At 41.9% G+C, this 24,713-nt stretch overlaps 3 protein-coding genes across 9 annotated transcripts in view; 1 reads left to right on the top strand and 2 right to left on the bottom strand.

Annotated features, from left to right (window-relative positions):
* Positions 1–7,729, bottom strand: part of abca2 (ATP-binding cassette, sub-family A (ABC1), member 2) — a 105,447-nt gene extending 97,718 nt beyond the window's left edge. For 2 of the 4 annotated variants that reach the window (XM_052461818.1, XM_052461819.1), the window contains exon 1: positions 7,310–7,729. In XM_052461818.1, the coding sequence (XP_052317778.1) occupies positions 7,310–7,375 (66 nt within the window). In that variant the 5' untranslated portion in view covers positions 7,376–7,729. The remainder of the gene's footprint in view (positions 1–7,309) is intronic. The other 2 variants (XM_052461817.1, XM_052461820.1) reach the window with 2 other exon arrangements.
* Positions 7,730–10,320: 2,591 nt separating this feature from the next.
* LOC118393503 (alpha-(1,3)-fucosyltransferase 7-like) lies at positions 10,321–13,162 on the top strand. Its single transcript, XM_035786229.2, has 2 exons — positions 10,321–10,576; positions 11,905–13,162. The coding sequence occupies exon 2, from the start codon at positions 12,028–12,030 to the stop codon at positions 13,072–13,074; it is 1,047 nt and encodes a 348-aa protein (XP_035642122.1). The 5' UTR covers positions 10,321–10,576; positions 11,905–12,027; the 3' UTR covers positions 13,075–13,162.
* An 850-nt stretch (positions 13,163–14,012) lies between these two features.
* Positions 14,013–24,713, bottom strand: part of npdc1b (neural proliferation, differentiation and control, 1b) — a 54,073-nt gene continuing 43,372 nt past the window's right edge. For 3 of the 4 annotated variants that reach the window (XM_035786231.2, XM_035786230.2, XM_035786232.2), the window contains 8 exons: positions 24,478–24,573; positions 23,907–24,119; positions 23,380–23,446; positions 21,981–22,065; positions 21,542–21,621; positions 21,061–21,160; positions 20,561–20,622; positions 16,917–17,066 (listed from right to left, as the gene is read on the bottom strand). In XM_035786231.2, coding sequence (XP_035642124.1) covers positions 17,039–17,066; positions 20,561–20,622; positions 21,061–21,160; positions 21,542–21,621; positions 21,981–22,065; positions 23,380–23,446; positions 23,907–24,119; positions 24,478–24,573 — 731 coding nt within the window. In that variant the 3' untranslated portion in view covers positions 16,917–17,038. Of the gene's footprint in view, positions 14,152–16,916; positions 17,067–20,560; positions 20,623–21,060; positions 21,161–21,541; positions 21,622–21,980; positions 22,066–23,379; positions 23,447–23,906; positions 24,120–24,477; positions 24,574–24,713 lie in introns of those variants that run through there. The other variant, XR_004827565.2, reaches the window with a different exon arrangement.

A 24,713-nucleotide genomic window follows, 5' to 3' on the forward strand; every position in this document is an offset into this window, starting at 1 on the left:
CCTGCATGGACCATGCCAGGTGTGACTGTGAGCCAATAAAACAGGTGCTGTATGGAAGGCCATGTTTACTGGTTGTGTTATCAATCAGCCATAAAGCTGTCTCTGTGTGTGTTTATTATATTGTGTGTCATAAAACACATTTATTACAGTGCCAAACGGCATCAGACTACAGGAAGTTATGTCATACTTCTGAAGACAACTGGTCCCAAGTCAAAAGACTGTTAAACATGATAGAAAACATCAAATGCATGCCTCGGGCTGGAGTAACAACTGAATTAATCAGGTACTGAACTGTAATATTAAAATTGAATAACCTGTCAATCAAAATCCTCAAGTTATTGGATATTCATCCAATTGGAACATTCAGGAATATTCAAATCCCCTTTCGTTAAAAAAAGTTACCCACGGGCTTGCAGATTATCTTTTCTTACTTGTTGAATATATTCTATGCCCAATTCAATATTTAAACTGTTTCTGTCACTTCAATTATACAAAGAAAGAGGCAATAAATCAAAACAAACAAAGCATGTACAGTGCCTTGCGAAAGTATTCGGCCCCCTTGAACTTTGCGACCTTTTGCCACATTTCAGGCTTCAAACATAAAGATATAAAACTGTATTTTTTGGTGAAGAATCAACAACAAGTGGGACACAATCATGAAGTGGAACGACATTTATTGGATATTTCAAACTTTTTTAACAAATCAAAAACTGAAAAATTGGGCACGCAAAATGATTCAGCCCCCTTAAGTTAATACTTTGTAATGCCACCTTTTGCTGTGATTACAGCTGTAAGTAGCTTGGGGTATGTCTCTATCAGTTTTGCACATCGAGAGACTGAATTTTTTTCCCATTCCTCCTTGCAAAACAGCTCGAGCTCAGTGAGGTTGGATGGAGAGCATTTGTGAACAGCAGTTTTCAGTTCTTTCCACAGATTCTCGGTTGGATTCAGGTCTGGACTTTGACTTGGCCATTCTAACACCTGGATATGTTTATTTTTGAACCATTCCATTGTAGATTTTGCTTTATGGTTTGGATCATTGTCTTGTTGGGAGACAAATCTCCGTCCCAGTCTCAGGTCTTTTGCAGACTCCATCAGGTTTTCTTCCAGAATGGTCCTGTATTTGGCTCCATCCATCTTCCCATCAATTTTAACCATCTTCCCCGTCCCTGCTGAAGAAAAGCAGGCCCAAACCATGATGCTGCCACCACCATGTTTGACAGTGGGGATGGTGTGTTCAGGGTGATGAGCTGTGTTGCTTTTACGCCAAACATAACATTTTGCATTATTGCCAAAAAGTTCAATTTTGGTTTCATCTGACCAGAGCACCTTCTTCCACATGTTTGGTGTGTCTCCCAGGTGGCTTGTGGCAAACTTTAAACAACACTTTTTATGGATATCTTTAAGAAATGGCTTTCTTCTTGTCACTCTTCAATAAAGGCCAGATTTGTGCAATATGCGACTGATTGTTGTCCTATGGACAGAGTCTTCCACCTCAGCTGTAGATCTCTGCAGTTCATCCAGAGTGATCATGGGCCTCTTGGCTGCATCTCTGATCAGTCTTCTCCTTGTATGAGCTGAAAGTTTAGAGGGACGGCCAGGTCTTGGTAGATTTGCAGTGGTCTGATACTCCTTCCATTTCAATATTATCGCTTGCACAGTGCTCCTTGGGATGTTTAAAGCTTGGGAAATCTTTTTGTATCCAAATCCGGCTTTAAACTTCTTCACAACAGTATCTCGGACCTGCCTGGTGTGTTCCATGTTCTTCATGATGCTCTCTGCGCTTTTAACGGACCTATGAGACTATCACAGTGCAGGTGCATTTATACGGAGACTTGATTACACACAGGTGGATTGTATTAATCATCATTAGTCATTTAGGTCAACATTGGATCATTCAGATATCCTCACTGAACTTCTGGAGAGAGTTTGCTGCACTGAAAGTAAAGGGGCTGAATAATTTTGCACGCCCAATTTTTCAGTTTTTGATTTGTTAAAAAAGTTTGAAATATCCAATAAATGTCGTTCCACTTCATGATTGTGTCCCACTTGTTGTTGATTCTTCACAAAAAAAATACAGTTTTATATCTTTATGTTTGAAGCCTGAAATGTGGCAAAAGGTCGCAAAGTTCAAGGGGGCCGAATACTTTCACAAGGCACTGTATATGCACTCGTAAAAAACAAAATAAAACATTTGTAATATCATTTTGAGAGTTTCATTTTTGGTACCGGTTTCTGTCAGGGGCTGAAGTAAACTCAGAGTCAGACATTCAGAAAAATGTATATCCTCACATGCATTTTGCATACCCTACATATCAGCCACTGCAGGTTGGGCCAAATAATTCTGAAGGCTCTAGTCACGACTCATTGACGACATCATTCATGAGCTCTCACTATTAGTGAGGGATAATGGATTAGAGTCATCCACATTAGGCTCGTACAGTACTGTAGTAGTAACCCTCTACTCCAAAGTGAGAAATCTGTGTGCAGCCCCTCCAGACTGACCTCCATTTCTATCTCTCTCCCGTCTGAGTCCTGTCCCTGCTGTGAGATCAGCATACAGAGATAGCGTGTTTCTGACATGCCCAACATCTATGAACTACTGCAGTGCTAGTCCATATTAGAGTTTACAGATATCATGTATCATTTATTGGCTTGCCAGTGTGACGCGCTCCTCTGTAGTTGTCACCTTCTCTCTTTCTCCGTTTCAATCTTTCTCCCCCTTTTGCCTCCCTCGCATCTTTCTCTCCCTTTCCCCCTCTCTCTCTGTCTCTGTTACCCAGCCAGCTCTGTCCGGCGCGGCACGGCCCTCAGTCAGCCAATCATTCAGGGACGCTGAGTGCCTGACTGGGAGAACTAGGTCATGAGTGCTGATGCTGCTGCTGCACTAGGCAGGCTAGTGGTGAGCTAAGAGAGTGCAATGGGACAGAGAGGGGTTTGACCTCTCTCTCTCTCTCTCTCTCTCTCTCTCTTGCTCACTCTCTCTCTCTCTCTCTCTCTCTCTCTCTCTCTCTCTCTCTCTCTCTCTCTCTCTCTCTCTCTCTCTCTCTCTCTCTCTCTCTCTCTCTCTCTCTCTCTCTCTCTCTCTCTCTCTCTCTCTCTCTCTCTCTCTCTCTCTCTCTCAGCTTGGACCCCTCTCTATCTTTCTCGGTTCTCGCTTCCTCTCAGCTCTCTCTTCTTCTCTCTCTCTCTAACAGAAACATGTCTGCAAAGCAGGAGCAGTGACAGGGAGTTATTGACAGACAGGAAGAGGAGCTAAAGGTTTGACGCTACAGACATGGGACTTTCCTGTACCAAACAACAAAGTGATTAGGTTACGTTATTTAGTGATATTTGCATTACGCCTCGACAGACATTGTTTTGCCTTGCAAATAATCACAAGGTTTTTCTGCGTGGCACGGACTGTCAGGCAGAAAACAAAGCAATGAACCATGGTCTTCACACCATGGCGTCAGTTGGCTGCTATGCAAATAGAGACCTTTTGAAAGCACAGTACAAAGTTGTAAACGATCAACTCTCCTCACAAACATTGCTCTGTCCATAAAATGTCAAACGTGCACTGTCACAGTGTACACTCACAAATGACAACCTGTTATTCCCTATATAGTGCAATACTTTTGACCAGAGCCCTATGGTCCCCGGGAATAGAGTCGGTCACAGCCACAGAGTTTCCAATTTCTATACAATAGCAGGACTCGCTCATTAGAACACAGACCAAAGCATGCCACTGGTCCTGACAAATGCTGACTAGCCCCATCCCGGAACCCATCAATCCACTAGGCTAATGCTATAGACATCTTCCTGAGCCCCTGCAGGCCCAGCGCTGGGCTGCATGCTAATAAACCTACAGATGACGTGGCTGCTACTATTATTACTCTGTGGCAACACTAGTGTACTCCAGGGAATCTATCTGACGTCTTTATTGAGGCTGGGTCCTAAATTTCACCTTATTCTCTACGTAGCGCAGCACTGTAGTGCATGAACAGGGCCCGCCGGTCAATAACTTGTGCACTATATAGGGAATAGGGCATGGGCCCTGGTCAAAAGTAGTGCACTATAAAGGGAATAAGGTGCCATTGGAGACAGATCCTGTGTGTGATCTCTGAAGGGGGAACCAAAGATAAAAATAGCACAAAAGAAAGGACACGGGAGGCAAAGACATTAAGCTATGATGGATGATGGATAAAACTAAGCATCTTTAGGAACAACAAAACAAATGTGTCCGGAGCTCGACGTCGCCAATTGTATTTCTAACATCTACCCTTTTTCATGCAAACGGGTAGATGTGAACTATAAAGATCTTTAAGCAAAACCCCCACTGCTATAAATGGAAAGGCTCCAAAATGCATGGAAATAGATTGTGCTCTCTACAGACGACTATAAATAGGCCCTGTTGACTGATGAACTAAAAACAGTCCTTTAGGTCATTAGGTTTTAAAGTAGGTACTTTACACTGTACATTAAAGGGGTTCACTCCAAAGTTTGTCAGGTGCTGTCTACAAACTAGGCACCATACATTGTAAGCATTGTTCTGGGATTCACCCAATGTCATTGAGCTTGAATACCACCTCAGTCACTGGCCTCACCAATAGGTTAACCGTAAGTACATATCCCAACCAGAAGCCATGGATTACAGGCAACATCCGCACCGAGCTAAAAACTAGAGCTGCAACTTTCAAGGAGCAGGATACTAATCCGGACGCTTATAAGAAATCCTGCTATTCTCTCAGACGAACCATTCAAGCAAGGAGTCAATACATGACTAAGATTGAATCCTACTACACCGGCTCTGACGCACATCAGATGTGGCAGGGCTTGCAAACATTTACAGACTACAAAGGGAAACCCAGTCGCAAGCTGCACTGTAACGCGAGCCTACAAGATGGGCTAAATGCATTTTATGCTAGCTTCGAGGCAAGCAACACTGAAGCATGCATATGAGAGCACCAGCTGTTCTGGATGACTGTGTGATCACACTCTCCATAACCGATGTGAGCAAGATCTTTAAACAGGTCAACATTCACAAGGCCACGAGGCCAGAAGGATTACCAGGACGTGTACAGAGAGCATGCGCTTACCAACTGGCAAGAGTCTTCAATGACATTTTCAACCTCTCCCTGACCCAGTCGGCAATACCTACATATTTCATGGAGACCACCATAGTCCCCGTGCCCAAGAACCCGAGGTAAACCTACCTAAATGACTACCGCCCATAGCACTCACGTCTGTAGCCATGAAGTGCTTTGAAAGGCTGGTCATGGCTCACATCAACACCATCATCCCGGAAACCCTAGACCCACTCCAATTCGCATACTGCCCCAAAAGATCCACAGATGACGCAATCTCAATTGCACTTCACACTGCCCTTTCCCGCCTGGAAAAAAGAAACACCTTTATGAAAATGCAGTTCACTGACTACAGCTCAGCGTTCAACACCATAGTGTCCACAAAGCTCATCACTAAGCTAAGGACCCTGGGACTAAACACCTCCCTCTGCAGCTGCATCCTGGACTTCCTGAAGGGCCGCCACCAGGTGGCAAGGGTAGGCCACCACACATCTGCCACGCTGATCCTCAACACGGGAGCCCCTCAGGGGTGCGTGCTTAGTCCCCTCCCTCCTGTACTCCCTGTTCGCCAAGTACAACTCCAGCACCATCATTAAGTTTGCTGATGACACAAAGGTGGTAGGCCTAATCACCGACAACGATGAGACAGTCTATATGGAGGGGCTCAGAGACCTGGCAGTGTGGTGCCAGGACAACAACCTCTCCCTCAACTTGAGCAAGAGAAAGGAGCTGATCGTGGACTACAGCAAAAGGAGGGCAGTACATGCCCCCATTCACGTCAACGGGGCTGTAGTGGAGCGGGTCGAGAGCTTGAAATTCCTTGGTGTCCTCATCACCAACAAAATATCATGGTTCCTGCCAACCAGGACCTATACGCTAGGCGGTGTCAGAGGACGGCCAGTTTTATTTTGTTAAAACTGCATTGTTGGTTAAGGGCTTGTAAGTAAGCATTTCACGATAAGGTTATATTCGGTGAATATGACAAATAAAATTGGATTTGATTTGATATTCAGGCCCAAATTCCAAATGAATAGAGTTACGCAAGAGTTCATTCAATCTCATTAAGTCCGGTTTACATAATAATAATCATATCACAACAGGTTATGACTTAATAATATGCTGTTCTGTATCTGTAGTTACGGAAGAGTTAGATTACTGCTCAGGGTCTTTTAGGTGCTGCAGCAGCTTTACTAATCTGACATAAGCGTGTAGCCTAACACATGCACGCGCTACTGATGGGGAGCTCTCTAAGAAAGTCGTGTCGTTTGTTCCACTGTGTGGTTTTAGAAAACAGTGTGTAGACCAGTGTTTAAAGAACGTGTAGACGAGTCATGTTCGCCAGAACACAGACATCCACGTACTATAACATGAAAAGGAGCCAGAGCTGCGAAAATCCTGGGATGCTGGTCCTTTCTCTCTATTATCCTATCGGTAGGGAGAGCAACCTCAGAGCATCTTATTTTTTTTTTGCGGGAAGAGCACCTGCCCCCTCTGTGAAAGTGCCCCTCCCAAGATGTTAGACTGAGCACCAGCTGTCCCCATTCTCAGTGTCCTGTCCTTACTGTCATTGTCTGTCAGGTAGCCTAGACTAAAACGTGAGGCTGGTGTTTAACCAAAAATACCCAAATAGATGCATACAAGCAATTGGTTATGCTATACTTATGCATTTAAAAAAAAATATGAATACCATTTAGTCATTTAAATGTAATCTATTATCATTTCAAGATGCATATCATGATACATTTTCACGATACCAGAATGACTTGCATTTAAAAAAAAAGTTTATTAAATGTGAGTTTACATCTTCTTCCCTACCACATTGATTGACGTACTGAGGCGCATGATCTGATATGAATTGTTGTCTGTTGAAACGCAACAGCCTGTTCAATTCTATGTGCACGACAAGTAAAACCCCCGGGGCTACACCACCACATCTAAACATCTTGGCAACTACGGGAATCGCAAATTGGCCAAAAATTTCACAAACATATCAGTGAATTAAGTGTATTGATAATAAAGGAACGAGGTGTTAAATGTTCAGTCGGTACATGATGGTGGCTCTGAATATCATGCCAGCCTGAAATACATGCAATGCAGCGGCAGCAACCGAATTCTATTGTAAACCGACCGACGCCTGTCGGATCTCGCGTTGACATCCGGCGAGCGCACAAGCTAAGGCCCACATATCCAAGTGTCTCCATTCTAATTATCATCTATGAATATCAACGAAAATGTTTCCTTACCGGTCCTCTCCTCTTCAAAGACACATTCTTCCACAACAGTAGCTGTAGCTGGTGGAGGAATCCCATTTCCACAGGCTCGCGGTTTAACGGTTAAATTATGACACCGTTAATTAAGTTGCCATATAAGTGGTGGATTTTTGGAAATGGATTACTAACCATTCCGACGTATTTAAATGACAATTTAGATACATTTATTTTGGACAAGCTATACAGACTTGATATAGGCTTATTTGCCCATTTTACCTCTTGCTCTCTATCTCTCTCTCTCAACTAGACCAGGTGACTTTCCTCCACTGATGGCTAAATGTGACTCGCTGTATTTCAGCGGCAAGCCAGGCTGGTATTCTGTATGCAATCGCCATCCGCGGAAAAATACAGAAGCATCCAATGGAAACCGTGCTTATGCAATGCGTTAGAATGAACCGAGCACAGTGGGTATAGGGAGAAATATCACCGTCGTGCAGTCTAGTGGGCGGGGACAGCTACAGTAGTCTACCTCTTCTCCCACTGTAATCTAAATACTATTCTTTGAAACACAAAGTTATTCCAGACAAAACCTAGTAGTCTATGTAATACATATAGTTACAGGATTTTAACCTAGTCATTCCAGTGTAGACAGTCTCTCAGTGTTCCCAATTCTGAGTTGTAGAATTCTAGATCTCTCTAAATGTTGTTCTTCCTTACAAAATATTTGTGATGACCATTGCTTTCTCAAATGTTTAGTCATGCACTCATGTGTCACTCTGTATGTGTGTGTTTGTGTGCAGAGAGAGAGAGAGAGATTATACAAAAACGAAGACAGACTGAGCATCTTTGTGACATGTCTTTATGCAGTGGTTCTAAATACTAGGGGTCTGGGAGGACCCAAATAAGTGTTCTAGTCAAATTTTAAACAAAATTTGTGTTCATATCAATTCACTTCTACTACTTGAGGATGATCTATTTATTTACCTGTTCCTAAAGAATATACCTGGCCAAAGCAAATTCTTTACTTCCGCTGCCATCTAGTGGTCTTTTTATGAATTGTTACTGCTACAATTGTTATCCTTTCCCTTTATATAGTGTGCTACGTAGAGAATAGGGCTCCAATCGGGGCACGAAAGTAGTGGCACGACAATTAGTGTTCTACTTGTTAGCAGGGGAACGTAGGGGTGTGATAAACGTTTAAAAAAAACATAGGGAAATGCTCCTCAGTGGTTTATTGCGAAGGCGTGAGTAGATAAAACACGATTTAAATTGATAGCCCTTTCAAGCCTTCCGTTTTGGTACAGTTATCAGTTTAAATCAGACAGCTCTTGCACAGTAGCCAAACTGAGGGCATGGTCACGGGCGGGACCTGGTCTTCAACAGGAGAGAAACTAGGCAGGGCTGTACAGTGCATTTGGAAAGTATTCAGACCATTTGACTTTTTCCACATCTTGTTAAGTTTCAGCCTTATTCTAAAATGTATTAAATAGTTTCCCTCCTTATCAATCAATCAACACACTATACCCAATAATGACAAAGCAAAAACTGTTTATTTTTTATTTTTAGCAAAAAATAATAAACAAAATACTGAAATATCACATTTACATACATATTTAGACCCTTTACTCTGTACTTTGTTGAAGCAACTTTGGCAGAGATTACAGCCTCGAGTCTTCTTGGGTATGACGCTACAAGCTTGGCACACCTGTATTTGGGGAGTTTCTCACATTCTTCTCTGCAGATACTCTCAAGTTGTGTCAGATTATATGGGGAGCGCCGCTGCACAGCTATTTTAAGGTCTCTCCAGAGATGTTCGATTGGGTTCAAGTCCGGGCTCTGGCTGGGTCACTCAAGGACATTCAGAGACTTGTCCCAAAGCCACTCCTCATTGTCTTGGCTGTGTGACTAGGGTCACTGTCCTGTTGGAAGGTGAACCTTCACCCCAGTCTGAGGTCCTTCTCTAGGAAGACTCTTGGTGGTTCCAAACTTCTTCCATTTAAGAATGATGGAGGCCACTGTGTTCTTGGGGACCTTCAATGCTGCAGACATTTTTTGGTGCTTTTCCCCAGGTCTGTGCCTCGACACAATCCTGTCTCGGAGCTCTACGGACAATTCCTTCGATCTCATGGCTTGGTTTTTGCTCTGACATGCACTGTCAACTGTGGGACCTTATATAGACAGGTGTGTGCCTTTCCAAATTATGTCCAATCAATTGAATTTACCACAAGTGGACTCCAATCAAGTTGTAGAAATATCTCAAGGATGAACAATGGAAACAGGAAGCACATGAGCTCGATTTTGAGTCTCATAGCAAAGGGTCTGAATACTTATGTAAATAATTTACACCGTGTGTAAATTTGCAGAGGATTTTTATTTATTTAAACATTTTAGAATAAGGCTGTAACGTAACAAAGTGTGGAAAAAGTCAAGGCGTCTGAATACTTTCCGAATGCACTGTAAGATCCAGAAGTAAATTGCTGGCAAGCCAACTGCAAGAAAAGTGGCATTGGCCACATAAAACCGTTATTCTGTGGTCATGGTGTGGTACCTCTTTCCTCTCCATTTTTCAACAATGACGAGAAAGCATTGTGGTTAAGTAATTTGAAAGTCACACCCTTGGTGCCTACGGATGACCTCAAATGAAGTGATTGTTCTGAGCATACAGCTTAGATTATTAATGGGGAAAAGTTATCTAACAAAGCTCAAATACAGTTAAAAAAAAGGGAAGTTCGAACATATGAAATCAATTCCGAGCAGAATACCGATTAGGATCCACTGATTAGGATCTAGTAGAAAGTCTGGATTGACCAAAAACTCTGCTTGTACCCTCGTCCAATGATTGAAATACGCTTATTTTGGGCTCCTTCATTATTGTGATAGATTTTTGGTCTCGTAAATTAGCCTATCTATGGCTTAAAATGTAAATAATAATGAAGAAAGTCACACACACTAAATATGCTCCCAACAATTGAATGAGTCCATATAAAATGTAAATAATGAGAGTAAAATGTATGCATTCTTAGAGTAACTACAAGAGTGCCCTACCAACACTCAGCTGTACTATCCAAATGACTGTCAGAAAGTCACAACCAAGGGTGTGGTCTGTGGTAAGTGCATGTTGAGAGAGAACAGAAAGATGATGCGGTGAAAAGGGGTAAAAAAAAACAGGATTTCCTACACACTGGTATGTGCCGCTGCCTACGTTACTATATAATCTCACAGGAGAAAAGTCATCTTCAGTGAGTCTTACCTCCACAGGACCGCAAACGCTGACAGACACCCTTCGGACCTCTCACCCAGGTGAGTACAATTGAGCCTTGGTGTCGGGAGACATCGCTATTTGCCAAATCAAATCAAATCCAGTTTTATTGGTCACATACACATGGTTAGCAGAGGTTAATGTGAGTGTAGCGAAATGCCTGTGCTTCTAGTTCCGACAGTGCAGTAATATCTAACACGTATTCTAACAATGCCAGCGCTATTAAAAGGGTTCTATGGAATGGGATGCTCATCTGGGTACATTTTTAAAAAGAACCGCTGATGGCATGGCTTACTACCAGGGAGAACACTAAATAAAAGAGTATCTATGCATTCGATCAAATAGTTGTTGTTGCGGCCTTTTTGGGGCATCTCTGTGATGTGTCCTTATGCACGCTGAATGCAATGGTTCTGAATGCTACACTCTTAGAAAAACAGGTGCTATCTCAAACCTTAAATGGTTCTTTGGCTGTCCCCATAGGAGAATGCTTTGAATAACCCTTTTTGGTTCCAGGTAGAACCCTTTTGGGTTCCATGTAGAACCCTCTCCACAGAGGGATGTACATAAAACCCAAAAGGGGTTCTATGTGGAACCCAAAAGGGTTTCCCCTGGAACCAAAATGTGTTCTCCTACGGGACAGCTGAATAACCCTTTTGGAATCATTTTTTCTAAGAGTGTAGGGGTCTGGGAAGGCAGGAGAATAAGGTTCTTGTTACGGCACAGCATGATACATTGTATCTCATTACATAGCCACACACAGCAGGAGGCCATTCAGGCTCCCACATTATATTTCGCGCCGCATGAATCAGCACAAATCAAGAGCACTTCAACAAGTACCATCTGTTCCTCTGACTGTCATTTCGTCTCCTTTGAAACTATATGGAAGAGGCAGACAATGTGCGTTTAATGTACATGGGCTATGTGGAAAAAACGAGAGATTAATTCCCATTTGTAGTGATATATGAATATTTTCTGATTACTTGAATCAATTAATCAATCCTCAGATATTGTATATTCCATCTTCGGTAAGGCTAATAATTTGCTGTACTTAATGTATTTAACTGTTACAGTGATTGTGAAATACTGATGATAAGTGCGATTTTGATCTTAAAAATAGAAAGAAGTGAGAGGAAGTGGTATTGCAGAGGTGAAAGTGGAGCTGATGCAGTTTCCTGAAATTGACTATTTAAAAGTGACTATTTTCTTCTGCCAAATTGTTCATGTCTGTATTTATAAGGAACTCCAAGAGCTTCTTCCAACCCTATTCTTTAAAGACCCGAATCAGACTTAGAAAATGTATGCATTTCCTAAGCGTTTTGATTGGGCCCTTGAATCTATTGCATACTAATTTATCTTATTGTCTTACCAGGGAGGAAATATTACACTATTTGAGTAACAATCCCGAGGAGATTGTGTGATTCTGGACGAAACGAAAGTACGCCGCAATTCCACCAGTCAGTCTGTTGCCTGCCTGTCATCCCCTGGGTCAGAGATGACTGCCTCCAAGCCCCTGTTCCTCTCAGCCATTATGATCCTCAGCATCTCCTCTTATGTGCTCCACCAGAGGCTCCTACTGCTGGCTCAGACAGGGACCGCTCATCAACACGAACCCAGGAACCTCACCATCCTGCTGTGGCACTGGCCCTTCGGCCGTCCCTACAGCCTGGAGGGAGATGTGTGCAGCGACGAGTACGCTATCCCAGACTGCCTCCTCAGTGACAACACCTCCCTGTTCCCCCAGGCAGACGTGGTGGTCTTCCACCACCATGAGCTGAAGACCGGCCGCTCTGCCCTGCCTCTCCACCTCCCCCGGTCAGTCGCCCAGCGCTGGCTCTGGCTGTCCCTTGAGCCCCCGGTGCACAATGGCAACCTGACCCAGTACAACGGACTGTTCAACTGGACCATGAGCTACCGAGGCGACGCTGACATATCCATGCCCTATGGGAAGATAGTTCCGGTTCCACATAACGGTATCAGTAACGGTAGCAGCTATGTGATCCCAAAGAAGGGTGCTTGTCTGGCCAGCTGGGTGGTCAGCAACTACAGGCCGGACCATGCCAGGAGTCAAGTCTACCAGAGCCTGAGGAAGTACATTCCCATAGAGGTGTATGGACACTGGTCAAAGAGGCCACTGACCGACCAAAGGCTGATACCCACCATTGGCCACTGTAACTTCTACCTGGCTTTTGAAAACTCAGTGGCATTGGACTACATAACTGAGAAGTTGTGGAGGAATGCCTACCAAGCAGGGGCAGTACCTGTGGTTCTGGGGCCCACTCGGGCTAACTATGAGGCCCTTGTGCCACCAGGCTCGTTCATCCATGTCAGTGACTTCAATAGCACAGAGGGGCTGGCTGTCTTCCTACAGCAGTTGGCCACAGACAGAGGACGCTACGAGGGTTACTTCAAGTGGCGTCAGACACATAGAATCAAGATGTACACAGACTGGAGAGAGAGGCTCTGTAATATCTGTGTCAACTATCAAAGACTACCAGGTAACAAGGTGTACTACGATCTGGAGGCATGGGCCAGTAGATAACATCACAGATGCTTTTGCTACTGTAGGTTGTTTTGTACTACAATATGTTCAAGAACTTGTACAGTAGCCTGTTTTTTCCCCCATGCAAAACAGCAGTCTGCAGTGAAACTTGAAATGCATTCAGCGCTTCTGCACCTGCATTGCTTGCTGTTTGGGGTTTTAGGCTGGGTTTCTGTACAGCACTTTGAGATATCAGCTGATGGAAGAAGGGCTATATAAATACATTTGATTTCATTTGGTTCAGTTCTGGTGGTGGGCCACTTTCACATCAGCTTGATGACATTACAACATTGACTTTTGTTCCCTAATTCAGAAACACCACAGGAAAATCACAACTTCTGTAAAAGAGGGAAGTCATTCCTCTAACACCCATATTTCTGACACAATACATTTTTTAGTTCATATGTTAGATGCTTTGATTTATTATTAGTAGTAGTATGTATTTTTTTTCTGTATCTAATCAGGTTGACAAATGTGGGTGGGCAAGTGGGAGGGATAGGGATAGGGAAGGCTCAGGGGGACAAACAAGGGATTTTCGGGATTCGGAGCGGTTTCACTTTTGTAAAAATGTATGCTTTAAAACTTCAATAAAAAAAAGGTGGGGGGAAAAATGGAAATAAGGAAATGACACAACCGTGCAGGCTAGCTAGACCATGATGCAATTGTAATGGCACAAGACAATGTCTTTCCCGGCAGTAATATTTAATCTATGAAAGCTTACCCTCAATATTATTGTCGGGAAAGACAACATTGTCTTGTGCCATTACAATTGCACCATGGTCTAGCTAGCCGACACGGTTGTGTAATTTCCTTATTTCCATCATTTTCTTTTTCGTCCTTTTTTATTGAAGTTTTAAGCATACTGTATAGTTCATACTCTTTCTTTAGGCATAATGACTAATGAAAAGTAAGTTGCCAACCAACTTACTCGATTTAAGCCCTTGGCTCTTATGGGGAGAATAGGCAGTTGATGAATGTCCTCCATCACACTTGGTTCAGGGTTTTTCCAGATCACACCAATTGAGGCTGTTCTCTCTCCTCCCAAGTCCTTCTGGGTCAACCCCCGTTTCTTTTCCCCTGAAAAAGAATAGCAAACCATAAACAAAATCCCTGTGCCAATACTCACGCAATCCCTCTCAGAGAGATTAACTGTGCATTAAAAGTGCTGCATGTCACTCAATTCAAACTACCTCCTCTGTAACCTGATGTAACTGTATGACCAATAGTGATGCATATTATTGGATTTCTAGTTCCAATGAAAGTTACACACACCAACGTTGCATCTCAAATGGTACCCTATTACCTACATAGTGAAATGTATAGGGAATAGTGTGCCATTTGGGAATACACCCTTAGTTTTGGAGATGTTGCTTTATAATCTTTATATCTATGGATTCAGGGAACAATAATTGACCACTATGCACATATAGCTCTGGCCACCAGATGTCATGATTGCCTAAAAACTGAATAACATATGGAAACAATAAAGATATGCTTTTTACATTTCTTCAGTGGTGTAAAGTACTTAAGTAAAAATACAACTTAACTAGTTTTTTGGGGGGGTATCTGTACTTTACTATTTATATTTTCAAAATGGTTTACTTTTACTTCCCTAGAATCCAAAAGAAATGTACTTTTTACTCCATACACTTTACCCGACACCCAAAAGTACGTGAATGCTTGGAAGGACAAGAAAGTGATCCAGTTCACGCACTTATCAAGAGAACATCCCTGGCTATCCCTACTGCCTCTGATCTGGCGACTCACTCAACACAAATGCTTTCCTCTCAAAATATCAACATTTCCTGTCTTTTTCTCCTCACTTTGAAAACATCTACAGTCCTATTGATCTGCTTGGTTACTGATCTGATTGGTTACTAATAATATAATTTAAAACCCCTCAAATTGTGTTCCATAAATGTTTAGACACGGTGACCATTTATGTTGGTGAATTATATCTGAGTGTTGGAGTGTGCCCCTGGCTTTCTGTAAATGATATCTGAGTGTTAGAGTGTGCCCCTGGCTATCTGTAAATGATATCTGAGTGTTGGAGTGTGCCCCTGGCTATCCGTAAATTGAAAAAAAACAAGAAAGTTGTGCTGTCTGCTTTGCTTATGTATAATACTGAAGTACATTTTGACACTTAAGTATATTTTAGCAATTACATTTACTTTTGAAACTTAAGTACTTTTAAAACCAAATACTTTTAGACTTTTACTCAACTAGTATTTTACTGGGCGACTTTCTCTTTAGCTTGAGTCATTTTCAATTAAGGTATCTTTACTTTTACTCAAGGATGACAATTGGGTACTTTTTCCACCACTGGATTTCTTGAGTTTAGAATAAATCATTAATTGTTTTATAGGCTATTAACATACAGTACCAGTCAAAAATTTGGACACACCTACTCAATCCAGGGTGTTTATTTTTACTATTTTCTACATTGTAGAATAATAGTGAAGACATCAAAACTATGAAATAACACACATGGAATCATGCAGTAACCAAAAAAAGTGTTAAACAAATCCAAATACTGTATATTCTATATTTGAGATTCTTCAAAGTAGCCACCCTTTGCCTTAATGACAGCTTTGCACACTCTCGGCATTGTTTCAACCATCTTCACCTGGAATGCTTCGCTAACAGTCTTGAAGGAGTTCCCACTTATGCTGAGCACTTTTGGTCTGCTTTTCCTTCACTCTGCGGTCCAACTCATCCCAAGTCATCTCAATTGGGTTGAGATCGGGTGATTGTGGAGGCCAGGTCATCTGATGCACTTTCCCTTTTGGTAAAATAGGCCTTACACAGCCTGGAGGTGTTGGGTCATATTCCTGTTGAAAAACAAACGATAGTCCCACTAAGCGCAAACCAGATGGGATGGCGTATTTCTGCAGAATGCTGTGGTAGCCATGCTGGTTAAGTGTGCCTTGAATTCTAAATAAATCACAGTGTCACCAGCAAAGCACCCCCACACCATCACACCTCCTCCGCCATGCTTCACAGTGGGAACCACACATGCAGAGATCATCCATTTACCTACTCTGTGTCTCACAAAGACTCATCAGACCAAAGGACAGATTTCACCCGTCTAATGTCCATTGCTCGTGTTTCTTGGCCCAAGCAAGTCTCTTTTTCTTATTGGTGTCCTTTTGTAGTAGTTTCTTTGCAGCAATTCGATCATGAAGGCCTGATTCACACAGTCTCCTCTGAACAGTTGATGTTGAGATGTGTCCCTTACTTGAATTCAGTGAAGCATTTATTTGGGTTGCAATCTGAGGTGCAGTTAACTCTAATCAGCTTATCCTGTGCAACAGAGGTAACTCTGGGTCTTCCTTTCCTGTGGCGGTCTTCATGAGAGCCAGTTTCATCATAACGCTTGATGGTTTTTGCAACTGCACTTGAAGAATTTGTCAAAGTTTTTGAAATTTTCTAGATTGACTGACCTTCATTTCTTAAAGTATTGATGGACTGTCGTTTCTCTTTGCTTATTTGAGCTGTTCCCACCATAATATGGACTTTTACCAAATAGGGCTAATTTAAAACTTTTTAGCTTACTATATGATTCCATATGCTTTATTTCATAGTTTTGATGTCTTCACTATTATTCTACAATTTTATAAAATAGTACAAATAAAGAAAAAGACTGGAATGAGTAGGTGTGTCCAATTTTTGACTGGTAATGTATATTTTGATTCTCTCATGAGATCCCAGATTGATGTTTGCATCACATCTAGTATTTTTGCTTGATTTTCCTTTAAAAACAATCTTCACTTGAAGCTTTAGATCATCTTCCAACAAGATTGTCCATTATGTCATAAAAAAACACAGCACAGCAGACCATGTCACAGTTAAGATCAAATATGTATATTATTACATTTTTCTGATATGTCTTCATGCATCATCATGTTCAACAATCCCAGTAGTAGTAAAAGAGGTTGTTCGTCTCTCAGGGTTGGTGTGTTAATTACCCTCTAGTCCGGGAGGGTGGTTTACTGTAAAAAAAAAAGAAAAAAAAAGGGTAGTCACTAGTCACTACTTGAGATTCTTAACCATCCACATTCGTGAAAGCAAGCAAAGAGCAAATGTCAATCCTTCAACAAAGATTTATGGAAAACCTAGGAATTTTGGTTAGGTTATCAGCATTTTGCAACCATAGGGCCTAGGGGGACAGTATTGATGTACAGGTAACTGCCAAAATAAAGGAGACACTTGAGTAAATGAGGGATACAAGTACTGTATATTGAAGGCAGGTGCTTCCACACAGTTCCTTAAAGGTCCAAAACAGATGCTTTTCTCAATATTAAATCATTTCTGGGTAACAATTGAGTGCCTTACTGTGATTGTTTATTTGTTATCATTTTAATTGAACACAAACATAGCTTCTTAGCAAAGAACAACTTCTCAAACAAGAATTTTGCTAGGACTGTCTGGGATTGGTCTGAGTGAGGAGGGGAAAACTGAAAACGAGCTGTTATTGGCAGAGGTTTTGAACTCCAGGCAGGCCAAAACTACAGTAGGCTGAACATTTCAGGCAGCTCTTACACTAAAAGGGAATTCTCATTTTCATAATTTGTGTTATTCTAACCTCAGTGTGGAAATCGATGACAGACTGACCAGGTGAAACCAGGTGAAAGGTATGAACTCTTATTGATGTCCCCTGTTAAATCCACTTCAAACAGTGAAGATGAAGGGGGAGGAGACAGGTTAAAGAATGCTTTTTAAGCCTTGAGACAATTGAGTATGTGTGCCATTCAGAGGCTGAATGGGCAAGAAAAAAGACTTAAGTGCCTTTGAACTGGTAGAAGGTTCCAGGCACACCGGTTTGAGTGTCAAGAACTGCAGTTTCCTGTGTGTATCAAAAATGGTCCACCACCCAAAGGACATCCAGCGAACTTGACACAACTGTGGGAAGCATTGGAGTCAACATGGGCCAACATCCCTGTGGAACACTTTCAACACCTTGTAGAGTCCATGACCTGTCGAATTGAGGCAGTTCTGAGGGTAAAAGGGGGTGCAATTCAATATTAGGAATGTGTTCCAAATGTTTTGTGCATTCAGTGTATATATAAAACATTTGACTACACTGGGCTTTAAGCAGTTAACATCCCATCATGCTTTGGGTCATGTATAAAAATGTCAAGTTGGCCATTATTTTGGCTACAATGTCTAGAATCAGAAATGGGTGACATTGAAAGAGCATGGGGGTTTAAAGCTGATGTGTGTGTGTGTGTGTGTCTCTCGGTCACCAGATCTCAACCAAATTGAACACTTATGGGAGATTCTGGTGCGGTGCTTGCGACATCGTTTTCTACCACCATCAACAAAATTCCTATTCTGGAATTTATTGTGGAAGAATGGTGTCACAGCCCTCCAAAAGAGTTCCAGACACTTGTAGAACCTATGCCAAAGTGCATTGAAGCCGTTCTGGAGGCTCGTGGTGGCAACACTTCCAATTAAGACACTTTGCATTGGGGTTCTCTTTATTTTGGCAGTTACCTCTAGGTATGTGGTAAAACAGTCAAGGTTTGATGTTCAGCATCTTCACGAGTCATCTAGGCCTACATCAACAGACGGGTCCATTCTAAGAGAATCCTCGTTCTATCTCACATACATTGTTCTTGAAGCCTAACTGGGCAAATGAAATAAAAACTGCATTAACAAATCACTCACGTTACAGTACGTGTCGGACTACCTTTTCATTCAGTATGAGAGAGTTGAGGCAGAGTGTAAGAGAAATGGTTAAGTACATAGAAGAGCTAATGACATCGGCATTCCTGAGAGACAACGGCAATAGGCAACTTCTGAAAAGACTCGTGTGCTCCAAAGAGCACCCTTTTCCCTATAGTGCAACTCTTTTGACCAGGCCCTATCGGGCTTTCATAAAAAGTAAACGCACGATACAAAAGATTGGGGTGCAATTTGGGTCTCACATAAGGCTAAAGCAAACGGTGGTTCATTTGACACAGCAATCAGAAATATAGACTAATAATGTGTACAAATACATCATTAGTGACAGTTGGCCATCTCTGTACAGTACACGTCAGTGGCTATTTACATGATCATCACAAATCATGGGGACAAATATGTGTACACGATGGGGTTGCTCTGTTTCAGAGTTCTGTAAAAGAGGTTCCAAATTCCTTTGAAATCATCCACGTTATCTAGATATCAGAAGCAAGTTTACACAGGAAACTTGAATAACAATCATAAATGCATATAGACTTTTATCCCTTTTCAGCAGAACCCAGTGTCATCAAGTCATGCATAGAGGGACCATATATAATGATAATATAATAGCTATATAAGAGAGCTTTAACAGGTCAGGTTTACCGTATGCACTGCATGTGTACATGAAACAGTAAAATAAAATAAATTATTTATTTTTTAAAGTTAAATTATTAGAAAGTCAATGATGAATTTCAGATATTTAAGATGCATAATTAATGGAACTTTATTCCATATATATATATATATATATATATGTGTATGTAGGGAATGAGGTGACTTTTGTAATGCAGCCATTTAGTCTGGCCAATGATTAGCATTGACAGCCTTATAATTGTACTATGCCAACCATTCTTCGTTTCAAAAGGCTTGAACTAACGTCTGCAGTTCCATAATTATTTCTAAGACCAGTTTTCAAGTCTACAGCTACCTATAGGCCCATAACACATCTTTCTTTTCCCACTGTAGTTCACTGTTCTCCTTGAACCTGTCTGTGGGTATCTGTCGTATGAAGCAGGGTTGTATTCATTAGCGCACACTGTAGCGATACATTTTGCAATGGAAAAAGAAAACAGCATTTCTTGTTGGAAAGGTTCAGGTATAGTCCCTCTGTCAATTTTCTTCTGTTTGATTTCTAGTGAATACGACCCAGAAGTTCCTCTGTACGGGGGTGAGACAGCGCAAAAGACTGAAGGGGAGAGCAGTACTTGGAGAATGTTATCCATCATCATACACATAATCTCTCAGTCAGTTTGTTGGTTGATGTGTGCACATGTTTGACAGAAGAAAAAAAAAACAGAGAGAATTTTACAGGATCAATTACACCAGAGATAAGATAAACATAACAAAATACGAAGGAATGGATATTTTAGGCCAGACGGAAAAGTACAACGTCGTGTAGGTTTTCTAAGTGCGAGAGACGTCACGTCACGGGTCCCAGATATCAGTCCGATCCAAAAGGAGATTCACCTGCATGCCACTTCAATCTGCCATTCAGACACAATGTCCATACAGTCCACCGCTTCTCTTCCTCCTCCTTTTCAAGTCCGTCTTTCTCACAACCTCTGCTCATTCCTTCTCTCCTTACAAACCTGCCGCCCTACCGTGTTAGGAGTGTATCATGTGAGACAGGCTAGGTATAGAGAAACCCGATGTGTATTTGTAGGTGTTTGAGTAATTAAGTGCGATTTGATCTTCCTGTACGTGTAGGATGACATATTTTATAGGTGCATATCAGAATGTCCAGGGTTGTCAGGGTTACTTGTGGCTCCGCTGAAGGGTGGAATCATCAAACAAAGGATTCTTCACCTCCATTTCCCCCGTCTAAAGAGAGAGAGAGAAAGTTAATGACAACCTGCCATGAGATGAGGAAGAATGTGTAGTTTATAAAACTATGATTAGTAGTATTGAGTCCATTTATTTCCCCCACCCCCCCTCCCCTGATTAAAATTGTTACTTGACAATTCTGTTCTGATTTACATAACCTGTTCATTTTCTATTGTTAATTGCTCTATTTTCTAATTCAGCAGTGTGCTTTGGCAATATGTATCAATAATTCATGCCAATAAAGCAAATGCGAGAGAGAAAAGAAGAGAAGTCTGTAGCCTACTATTTATAAAATTGTATTCAAAGTAAATGTACAGTATTTAACTAAAATGTATTCAAACTAGGAGGTAAATATATATTGGATATCAGTCGTGTATCGTTGCCTCTACCATGCCTGCATGTCTGTATAGTACACTATGTGTGTCTCTCTCTTACTGGGGCCAATCCAGGACACTCGTACACCGTGAAGTCCCCATCCTCATTCTCCTCATCTGACGTGGCCACAGAGTCAGGCACCTTTGGCTCATCCCGTTGTCTGAAGGATAAGGAAAAACAAAGAACAGAAAACTGGAGTCATGGAGGTATCCAAACATCACACCACAACCTACAATTCACCCTGATACAGACTGACAGGAAGACAAGGGAGAAGGGAGGGAAGAGGAGGAGAGGAGGAGAGGCGAGACGTGGGCTGTGTCTGGAAACGTTAATAGCCTTCTTCCTCTGTCCTTTTCCCCCTCAATTCCTGGTAAAACACTTTGGAGCACCACCAAGTGGCTTTACAAAAGAGGAAACAAGGAATTGACAGCTGGTAACATTTTTAGACAGCCAGGGACAGACGGCAGACAGGTAAGTCTGGTTACGTAGCAGACAAGACAGACAGACGGAGTGGAGCTAGAAGGCCAGGGGCATGACTCACTTCTCCAGGGAGAGCATCTGCTGTTTCTGGTGTTGGTAGTGGTACATCTGGGCACTCTGAGCCAGCCTCTTATCCCCAGGCTGCAGGCAAGGCATATGATTACATTCGAGGGCATGGTGGCACCCTACTCCCTACACAGTACACTATTTTTAAACAGACTATATAAAAAGCAGGTGCCATGTGGGAGTGTTTCAATAGAACATTATTGTACAGAATGTGAGATTGTTTCAATGTGATTAGTATTGCATTGGAAATTGAAACACACTTTACAGTAAAACAATAAAATGAAGGTGATAAAAAAATAAACAAAGGCAAAAAGCGATGAATAAAAATACAAACTAAATGGAAAGATAACGTAGGATAAAATATATATATATATATCTTTAAATGATTTATATTGTAACCATGACTTTGTAATGCAATTGTGTTCTGTACTCACCACATTGTTGTCATAGGAATGGGGCCCCGTACCACCATAAGCAGGGTAGTCTGCCTTCTGAGCCAGGCGCACACCTCTCTGCAACCTGAGATGATACAGGGACATCAGAGTTAGCTCTGTGCCATACCCAACACATTGGTCATCCACCATCATTTGCAAATTAATTCATTACAAATCCTACAATGTGATTTTCTGGATTTTTTTTTCTCATTTTGTCTGTCATAGTTGAAGTGTACCTATGATGAACATTACAGGCCTCTCATCTTTTTAAGTGGGAGAACTTGCACAATTGGTGGCTGGCTAAATACTTTCTTGCCCCACTGTATGTATGGATGGATATTGTCAAGTTAAAATGTACTTTTGTTTGGAGGGTATGTAATTAAAAGCAGATGATTCGCACATTTAAATGTCATCTTTAATTTGTGGGCTGAGCAAGTAGCTTATAATTACATACCCTCAAACAGAATGACATCTTTAACTTGACAATATCATATTTGAATTTAATCTTTCCCAATTTCTCAACGCTTTTTCAGGTTTTCACTCTTGAAATATATCTATATTTATTATACTACAAAAACGGCATATTCTAACAATGCTTAAACCACACCAGAAGAGATAGGTGTTTGGCTAGCTGCGTTTTTGTACTGTACAGTGTAGACTGCATGATGTGATGGCGGAGTTTGTTAAACAAATGCCGGGCAATTGATACAAATCATTATGATATCATTCTGCCAGGTAGGCCTACTTTCCAGTCAACATTTAATTGGGAAGCTGCTTTGGGAATGCCTTTAGACAATGTTCATTCAAACAGCGCATGATGGGTGAATTGCGCATCACAAAGTCAACTAAGACTTCGGATCAAACATTTTGAATACCTGGTTTGCATGCCCATTGTTGCATACCGATTGATTTTGGAATAAATCTTCATGAAAAAAATACAAAAATGAACCAAAAACTAACGTAACCAGCTAAAGCAATTAAAAAAAATTGGTGTCGCACTGCCAAGTCAAAGGGTCGCAAATTCAAGGATTTCGGCCACAATTTTGAGCTCTGGATTAAAGTTTAGACCAATATGAATCTAATCTCCCTGAATTTGATTTGTAATCATTTTACAAATAGTCAGGTAGCAAGTTAAACCTCGGTTGTTTATTACTGCGGAGTCAGTCGCGACTAAAATGGTTACATGGAGTGAATTTCTACTAGTCCGTACAACTGAAGTGCATACAATTTACAATCAGCAACTTCAACGGACACTAAAACGAAGCGACAATGTGACTAAAAACACACCAAAAACTGTCAGTTCGTAAAACAGTTAAGTCAGTGTACAGTAAAGTACCGCGCAACATGTAAGAAACCAAAGCCGACTGGAACAAGACGCAGATGTAGGGAGAATTTTTACCTGATCCAACAGACACCAGCCAAGAGCAAGGCCACAGATCCCATGACCACAAACACACTGGTCATGACTGTAAAGAGGAAAAAAAAGGGTGTTAGGAAAAGAGGATGAAAACAGCTGGTAGAGAAAAGGGAAGACATATCCTGAAGAGGGTATAGATTAGAGGAGAAGACAAGAGACTAAAGGCACTGTCTAGGGTAGTTCACAGACTAGGAGAAGTCAGTGGGAGCTGAAAAATAATCCATTCACAAGGTTGTATGGGCATCCCAAATTGCATCCCTGGGAATATCGTGCCATTTGGGTCACTATAAACTTCAGTTAAGAGCCAAGAGCAGTTAAAGTCAATAAAAGCATTCATAAGATAATCAGGATGTGGAAAAACTTCAGATTGGAGAACAATAGTTCCCTTGTTCAATATTTCCATGAGAAATGTGTAGATAATACTGGAACGTTCTAGACTCATGTATATAGAGGAAAGCATTTTTCTGTTAAAATCGAAACATTAAAAAGTAATAAGGAAGGTTACATGCCAATAAACACATGATCGTTGGAGGGGTATGGGATGATCAGGGGCCCACTACGAACTGCTGGGATGTGGGTGGTGGTGGGGGCGGCTGTAGTCGTGTTATACGGGGCTGTAGTGGTACTGTGTGTCGTAGGCTGCTCTGTGGTAGGCCGTTGGGTGAGGATCATGGATCGGTCATCTTCCTCCTCGGCTTTGGAAAAATCCTGAGAGAGAGGAGCTAGGATACAAAAATGAGACAATTAATGGTAATTGATGGCAAGGAAAACTATACTACTAATATAGCAAATCATATGATCTTCCTGGTCACATTATGCCATAACTACGCAATTAAAAGCTTTGTCAAATTGGGACTCCCGAATGGCGCAGCGGTCTAAGGCACTGCATCGCTACCGGCCACCCCCTTGGGCGGCACACAATTGGCCTAACGTCGTCCGGGTTAGGGGAGGGTTTGGCCAGGGGGTGCTTTACTTGGCTCTTCGCGCACCAGCGATTCCTTGTCGCGGGCCGGGCGCCTGCAGGCCATAGGGCTTTGGTCAAAATATAGCACTGTAAAGCCAAAGGTTTTCTTCTCTCACCTGGATGTTTGACCCCCGACTCCTTCCGTTGGCTGATGATGGTGGACAGGAAGTCTATCTCCTCATCCACTTCAGGGAACGTGGTCACTTTTCCAGCTGAAAGGAGAACATGATCTTGGTCATTGGATTTCAATGATTACTTACACAACGATGTGAGGAGAGGAGAAGACAGAGGTAGATGCAGAGAGAGAGAGAGCGAGAGAGCGAGCAATTTCTCCACCATCCAGGTGATTGCA

Source organism: Oncorhynchus keta, chromosome 14 (genome assembly GCF_023373465.1).
Source record: "Oncorhynchus keta strain PuntledgeMale-10-30-2019 chromosome 14, Oket_V2, whole genome shotgun sequence".
NCBI lineage: Eukaryota > Metazoa > Chordata > Actinopteri > Salmoniformes > Salmonidae > Oncorhynchus > Oncorhynchus keta.

What these genes read in the sequence shown, in the direction of transcription:
- LOC118393503 (XM_035786229.2), top strand. Translation starts at nt 12,028, where the DNA reads ATGACTGCCTCCAAGCCCCTGTTCCTCTCAGCCATTATGATCCTCAGC.